This window comes from Pelodiscus sinensis, chromosome 1, assembly GCF_049634645.1.
Source record: "Pelodiscus sinensis isolate JC-2024 chromosome 1, ASM4963464v1, whole genome shotgun sequence".
NCBI lineage: Eukaryota > Metazoa > Chordata > Testudines > Trionychidae > Pelodiscus > Pelodiscus sinensis.
The window spans coordinates 135,835,716-135,843,915 of record NC_134711.1 but is presented as its reverse complement, the minus strand read 5'-3'; the positions used below and the strand labels follow the sequence as shown (position 1 = coordinate 135,843,915).

At 47.3% G+C, this 8,200-nt stretch overlaps 1 protein-coding gene across 1 annotated transcript; it reads right to left on the bottom strand.

Annotated features, from left to right (window-relative positions):
• Positions 1-327: 327 nt before the first annotated feature.
• On the bottom strand, positions 328-2,356 carry LOC142826776 (endogenous retroviral envelope protein HEMO-like). The gene has a single exon (XM_075919802.1). The coding sequence runs from the start codon at positions 2,158-2,160 to the stop codon at positions 328-330; it is 1,833 nt and encodes a 610-aa protein (XP_075775917.1). The 5' UTR covers positions 2,161-2,356.
• Positions 2,357-8,200: the final 5,844 nt, after the last annotated feature.

Sequence of the window (8,200 nt, the reverse complement as noted above, 5' to 3'; positions counted from 1 at the left end):
TTAAATTGGAAGTACGGGACATTGTTTTCTCAGTGGGAAATTCCTCTCCCAGGGACTGTGTGTGTTCGAATCAACATAGGTGCCAGCCTGACACTTCTTGCAGCCTCGAGCTTAGCTTATTTCCTTAATCGTTACTCAGAGTCAGAAACTTGCATATCCTGGTCAAAGCAGATCAAAGCTTAATGGCTATGCTGATCTTCTTATTGTCCCTTCTCTGCTCTGTATACAGACATCTCAGAGGGCAAGCAAGATTGTTTGAGATGGGGCAGTCTGTCTGGCTACATTCCACCCCCTGATACGATACAACACGTCCCAGGAATGCAAGATTTAAAAGTACCCAATGGCCTGATTAGAGGGTTCGGGGTCGAGGAATTGACTGGGATCCTTTCTCAGCGCTGTATATCGAATGTGCGCAGAGGAAACGGCTGTATTAACTAAACATTTTACAACACACAATATTATACAAAAGGCAATTATTACAATCAGAATAATCAGAATAGTGGTTATAATAAAATGCAGAAGGGGAGATAAATAGAGTCCCAGCTGGTGGGCTAACCAACTCAGCCATGAGAGTTTTCCGTCTTTAGTTACAGCATGTAGCACTTTAACTGCATCTTTTATGGCAGACACATCTTGTTCTATCTGCCCTGAATGGTTTACATAAAAACAGCAAGACTGATTGATTACAGCACAAACTCCTCCTTGTTGAGCCAAAATTGCGTCTAATGCAATCCTATTTTGCAGGGCAAAGCGTGCTACAGATTGAATCTGCTCGTTGAGTATGCCTAGAGCATCTGCAGTGTGGTTGAGGGCTATTTCCAGCTGTCCTGAAACATTTACTAATGCTTGTTCAAGCTCAATTACTCCAAGCCAAGGCCAAAATGCACGGCCAAATGCGTGAAAACCTGAGGGGTGTTCTATGAGAGGGTTTAGGGTGAATTTCCTCCTGGATCTGTGTAGGAAGCTTCCGAGGTTGGTAATACCTGGAGCCGTGATGTGTGGGTGTACTGTTAGTCCTCCGGGCACAGCGTGTCCCAGGGAGCACCGTCCTGTCCAGCCTACTGGCAGGTATTTATAGGCCTTTTCCCCACAAATTAAAAATAGTCCAGGTTCCTTGTTAAGGATAGGGGAATATGGTCCCTTATACCATCCCTTCCCCAGGGGCTTTTCTTTGGGGGCATGATATGCAGCACAGTAGCTGTTGTTAGTGATGGAGCACTGGAGGGCAATTAATAGGTCCTGTAGGATCTGGTCTGGTCGAAAAATATTTGCCTTAGCACACTGGCCAGGCAGCAGGCTATTGCTTTTTACCAGTGTAGGGTTATAAATGTATCCAGTGCTAGGGACTATGAAGAGGGAATTATTATGCCAGGTCTTACTTTCTGGGTATTGACTAAAGTTTAGGGGGATAATGGCGGCATTGCTAATGCCAAACAAGAGTCTGTGGTCAAGGGAGACATTGAGAATGTTCCCCCAGCAGTTTAGGGTGTCTTGGTGGGTGTGGCTATCCTGATGTGAATACATATCCCAGGCTCCTGATTCTTTATTAAAAGTTGCAATGTGGGTGCATTGGTGGTCCTCAAAACTACCTAGTTGAGGTCCACTGCCTTCCTTATTTTCGAAACAAATGGGGTACATGTCTGTGGAGATTCCAGTTACATATTCTATTGGCTTACCCCATACCGTCTGTTGCCACTTTCCTTGCCACCCCCCGAGTTCCCCCCGAGAGTCATTTTTAGGAGTGTGGTGGTCGCTGTCGTCAAACCATACCGGCCCCCATTGGAAAACATCACTCTTGTTCCACCAGTCATTCGTGCTGAGAGGGATGAACTCGATTCCTAGTCCAGTGGATGAATTGAGCAAGGTGCACATCCAACAGTTCGTGGCCCCAGCAGCGGAGGCGATGGCTTGAATGGCACCTTTGAGCGGATGTTCTGGTGTAGCAGCAACAGTTGAGATGAGGATGGAAACCATGGCAAGTCGGAGTACCACGTCTTGCTTCAGCTTAGGGTTTCTCTCAAAGTTTAGTCTATGGCTAGCAACAGCAATTGCAAGCGTCACAGCAAGGAGTGATGTATATACAACAAGTTCATAGCAGCTTCCCGGATTCAAGTCAGCATTGGGAAGGGTCCATTCTGCTGGAGCACTGTCCGGGATCATTGCCTCAGTTTCCTGGAATAAAACATAAGGTCAGCCGGTCTTGGATACGATCCAAGCCTCAGTAATGGTTATTGGTGTTAGTTCAGCATCGGCAGTGGTCCAGACTCCTTTTCCCTTGTAGGAGTGTAGTACACGTGTTTGTGTCCCCAAGCTGGGGTGCTTGATTACCACAGTGTCTCCAGGTGCATATTTAGGATTCTTGAGTGGTACAGTGGGGCTAGGAGGGGTTCTCCCTGTAGGGAAGAATCCCTTGTGGAGTGGACTGCCCGTAGGGGTCTGCCGGTTGTTTAATCTCTGCACCACAGTATCCAGTCTGTTTCCCCATTTGCCATCCGTAGGCCTCAGGTGGGATTTTAACAGTCCATTCCAGCGTTCGACTATGCCATTAGACTGGGGTCGATACGGGAGGTGGAAAGTCCACTGGACTCCATTGCGGAGGGCCCACTCATTTACCAGCTTGTTTTTAAAATGTGAGCCGTTGTCGGACTGGATTTCTTGGAGCGTTGGGACAAGGGCTATTAAGCAGTTTAGTCCCATGACTGTAGATAATCCTGTTGCCACTCGAGTTGGGTAAGCAAACCCAATTCCTGAAATAACTTGTACTCCAGTTAAAACGTACTTCCACCCTTGCTTACTGGTGGGTAGTGGACCAATATAATCTACTTGCCAGGTTGCCCATAGTACCTTTCCATCTCTTAGTCTGGCAAACCGTTGTCCTTCTGTTATATGTTTCCTGAGCTCAGCAAACAGGGTGCAAGCTTGGACCAAATCTCTGGCTTGTTTGTGGGTGATAGGCCACTCCCTGGCATGTGCCTGCCGTACTAGTTCATCGCTTCCTGTGTGTCCCAAGGTTTCATGTAGCCAAATGTACAGGCGGTTCCAATCCACCTGAACAGCAGAGATCTGTGCTACTGCATCTGCCAGGTTATTCAGCCGTGCAGTCGGGGTGTTATTCTTTTGGTGAGCTGCCACATGGCCTATGCTCAGTGCATGTTGGGTTGCATGCTGGTACATCCATTTCCAATATTCTACTCCCCAAACAGGCTTTCCTCCTATTTCCCAGTTATTATTTTTCCAGTTAGTTATCCACTGGGTGGCTCCAGCCCATACAGCATAGGAGTCAGTATAGATGGTTCTAGCGCCTGCCGCACAAGCCAGTTTAATTGCTGCCACCTCTGCAAGCTGGGCTGATCCCTCTATGTTTGTGGTCAGGGGTGTAGCAGATGTGTCTGCTGATACAGCAGCAGCCTTCCCTGTCCACTTTCCTTTCACTAGTTTGGCACTGCCATCTGTGAACCATACTCCCTCGGGTTGTGACGGGTTAAATGGGGCTGCATCCTTAATGGGAGATTGCTGTGGGGGCTGATGGTATTCCTCAGGCATTCCTACCCTCCACAGGGACTCCTTAATCATGGTGGGGTTTTGTGCAGTATCTGCCCCACCTACCCTGTGGTGCAAATAAAGTGCCCATCTCTGTACAGTCATTTTCTGGGCTACGCCTGGTGGCAACTCCTTTCCCTCTAGTACGGGCTTAATGATTGGAAGAGGAGTGTGTAGGGTTATGGTTGAGCTTGGGTTAGCTCCTCTGTTTCCCTTAGGGCTGTGTAGGCTGCCAGAAGCACCTTTTCATAAGGCAAGTAATTTGACTGTGACCCCTGCCATGACTTTGAGCCAAACTGTATAGGACGACGGAGTACAGTTTCACCTTCCTGCCATAAGGCATGGGACATTCCTGTATTTCCCACGGTAAGGTACAAATGGAACGGGGCATTAGGGTGTATGGGGCCCATGGACTGATAAGTGTGTATTTCGTTTATGAGCTGTTCCTCATGGTTAGGACCCCACTCCCATCTAGCATGTTTTCTAAGCAAATTGTACAATGGTCGAGCTATGACCGCAAAGCCAGGTACATGTTTCCTCCAAAACTCCAAAATTCCTAGCAATTGTCTCAACTGTGTTTTATCCTCGGGGGATGGTGCTTGGCTAAGTTCCTGTACTGTCTCATTCGGGACCATCCTCCTGCCTCCCATCCAGACAGTGCCTAGGAATTTTACCTCATGAGAGGGGCCTTGGCATTTGTCCGGCGGTAAATCTAAACCAAGACTTTCTAATGTTGTTCTTACTTGATTCATGGCCTCTTGGACCTCATCGGGGGAATCTCCTCCTATTAAGATATCATCTATGTACTGCAATATTTGGACACTCGGTGGCAGGGTCAGACCGTCTAGGACCCTTGCCAGTGCCCCATGGTAGATTGTTGGGGAATGTTTATAGCCTTGGGGCATACGGGTAAAAGTATATTGAACCCCTTTCCAGGTAAAAGCAAATTTTTCCCGATCTTCAGGTTGCAGGGGAACCATGAAAAACATATCCTTCACATCTAGTACAGCCAACCACTGCTTATTCCAAGTCTGTATACTGTTTACAATGTCGACCATGCTAGGAACTGCAGCCGTTAAAGGTCCCGTGCTGCTATTTAGTTTTCGATAGTCTATAGTGAGTCTCCATTTCCCATTTGGCTTCTTTACTGGCCATACTGGTGAGTTATATGGGGAGTAAGTGCGAACTAGGATTCCCCGTTTTTCCAAGTCTTTGATTAGTTCAGAGACTGGAGCTATAGCTTCGGCTGGGATACTGTACTGTTTCATTGTTGTTACTGTGGAAGGCGGGAGAGCGGGGGCTTGAGTCAGCAAACTAATCTTGTAGCGAGGGGTGTCTGTATCACCCAGGACAGTCACGTGTGACTTAAGGCCAGCTCCAAAAGCCCGTCTTTCTCCATTAATCACTCCCTCCCTTCCTCTTAAGATATCCATGCCAAATATGTTGGCATTTCCAAGGACTATTTCATGCTTTCGGGGCTGTCTGTGGGGTTTTAAGGGAATATCCAATTTTACTTTGACCAGGGGATAAGTTGTAACTGTGCCATTTACTCCGATAACTAGTATTTGCTTTCAGCCAGAAGGTGGCAGGCCATGAAAATCTTTCTGCCTAATCATGGATATTTGAGCTCCAGTATCCACCAGAAAAGTTACTGTGTGTTTATCATTTACAATTATTTGGATCCGGGGGTCATTGCTGGGATTTTCCTCCCCTTTGAGCTCGTTTATGTGGAGGGGAGGCTGACCCCCACTATTTAGTTTCCCTGGTCGCAGCTAACCAGGGAAAGTGGCAGCTCATGTAGTTGCTGTCGCAGTGTCGTATAAGGGGTGTCTGTAGCAGGAGGGGCACTAGGAGTTATGTTTTCCCTCTCTGGATCAGCTTTCTTAAAAGTGGCCAGGAGCTTTAATCTTCCAGTTGGTAGTCCGTGAATTACATCTCTGGGGTAGCCTAAGGCTAAGCACTGCTTCCAGAGTCTAGTTCGGAGCTCCTTTTCTTCCGGAGTTATCTCACGCCTGGGTTTGAAACCCTCTGGTTTACCTTTGGGGTTTCCTTTTAGCTCCCGCACCTTGGCTTTAGCCGGTGGTGCACCGCCTTCCCCAAACTCCCGGAAGTACTGTATCATCATTGTCAGTAACCCTTGATAGGTGGTGCCTGGCTCCGCTCGGACGGTGTCTTGGAGACTTAGGGACATAGCCTTATGGGCACTGGGTGCTCCCTTCAGAAGCGGTCTGAGTTCATCTTATAGGCCCTTTTGTTCCCAGGGGTTCCCTATCTCCCGCTCGGGGTTGGATTTGATCCGATTCAACAGGCTGATAGTGGCTGCTATTTGCAGGGCCCGCTTAACTTCATCTACATTCGCCCACGGTGTAGTGGTAGGCTCGCCTCGGTCTGCCCAAAAGATTCCTGTAACCCACCCACCCAGAGAGTTTTTGGGCCTTGGTCGTCTGGGTGGCTGAGAAATACTCCAGCACCCAGATTAAGCCTACTGCACTCTGAGGAGGATAAATGCGTGTGTCCGGCTCCGCTGTCCCATATACGGACTAGCCAATCTATGATTCCTTCCTCAGGTCTCTTAGTGAATTCTGCCTGTATTTCCCGTAATTCTGCGGGCTTGTAGGATCGTGTGGTCCTTTCTGTTCGGCTCCCTTTCTTCCTCTGACTGTCTGATTTACACCCATCGGAGCTGACAGAGACAGTAGTTCCCTCCCCCTCACTGCCTGAGCTTCCTCCATCCTCCTCACCTGATATTTTAAAGGTGACAACTGGTCTCATCTGAACTGGGGCTGCTTTCCTTTTGTTAGGCAAATAGGAAACTGATTCTCCATTAGAGGAATCCCAGATGTCTCCTTCCCAATCATCTGGATCTAACCACAGAACAGTTTCTACTTTGGCTCTGTTAATGCTTCGTGGCTTGGCTTCCAATTTCTCTCTACGTGCAATCCCTTCCTTTTCTAACATTGGGAGGAGCCGCCCCTGTAGGTGCTCCATGTCCCTACTTAGTGTCCGCACCTGGGTATCTAAGTTCTGACATTGTTTCCGCAGTTCCTCCTTCTCATTTCTAACCTTTATCAGCTCAGTTTCTAAGTCCCAGTAGCTAGCACAGGCTGCCTGCCAGGCACCCTTTAACAGCCAGATGCAAGCGCCTTTCCCTTTTCCCTTTTTGATCTTACAAGCGGCTCGCCAGCTATGAAACTGTTCCCAGATCTCCTGGGATTTCCCCCAATCTTTCTCTAACATCTGTTTGTCCCATTTAGGGTTACCCCATCCCTCTCGGGCAAACCCTTTCTCTATACCACTAAAATCCATGTCTATCATGACAGGCTTCATGTTGCTGTATGTGAACAAGTAGCACAATCCTGCCGACTACACCAATTCTGTCAGCCGACGGTCAGGGCAGTGAGTGGTGTGTGTGTGTGTATTATACACCCGAGACTTCAACTGCTGAGACCGGGGTCCCTTGCAGTGGGCAACCTGGAAGAGGTTGAAGGGCGCCCCAATAAGTGTACAGAGAGAGCTTATTACGCTTCAGATTTCAGCTGCTAGAATTGAGACTGAGAAGCGCCCCAACGGAATTTGCCACCTGGGTGTGACACAAATCCAAACGCCCAAGCTCTCCCTATATCTGTCCCTTTATGACCGGCTGAAGTTCTTTTAAATTGTGCTTGGTTCTATTACAGCAACTGAAGGAGTCATGGTTCTATTACAGAAACTGAAGGAGTCAGGTTAAAGCTTAAACAGTTACAGGTTTATTTGAGGAAGCTTATAAATCATGTGGTTGCAATGACTATTGTTCTATTTCTTATCTGCTGGCAAAGATAGATAGATAGATAGATAGATAGATAGATAGATAGATAGATAGATAGATAGATAGATAGATAGATAGATAGATAGATAGATAGATCTTAAAAAAATGGTTACAAGGGAAATAAAGATAGAAAATAGAAAATAATGGTACCAAATGACAGCTTAATCTTTAAAGAGCTCTATTCTATGAATGCACTAAAACAAAAGGACAAATACAGGTACAATTTTTACCCCTTTCTGCGTCACTCGGTCCCAGCGTGTCAGGCCAGGATTGGTCCCTCAATTCCTCCCCGTGGACCTCGGGAGGTCAACCACCTAACCCGACCAGCAGGTAAATGGTAGATTGACACTCAAAGTGAGTGTATGCTGGGCCCATCTTATATACCCATTGGGTCACGTATTTTCTCTTTCTTATCTGTAATGCCAATTGATGCTGGTCTGTCTGCTGTGAGACCAGTTCTTACAAGGGAGTTGTGAACTTAATTTACACTTGTAAGAGAGAATTGAGATGATTAAATTGGAAGTACGGGACATTGTTTTCTCAGTGGGAAATTCCTCTCCCAGGGACTGTGTGTGTTCGAATCAACATAGGTGTCAGCCTGACACTTCTTGCAGCCTCGAGCTTAGCTTATTTCCTTAATCGTTACTCAGAGTCAGAACCTTGCATATCCTGGTCAAAGCAGATCAAAGCTTAATGGCTATGCTGATCTTCTTATTGTTCCTTCTCTGTTCTGTATACAGACATCTCAGAGAGCAAGAAAGATTGTTTGAGATTGGGCAGTCTGTCTGGCTACAGCTCGGCAACCCGGGCCGCCGTTTTCGGTTTCAAAAGTCGATTTCGGCCCTCTAAGCCCGA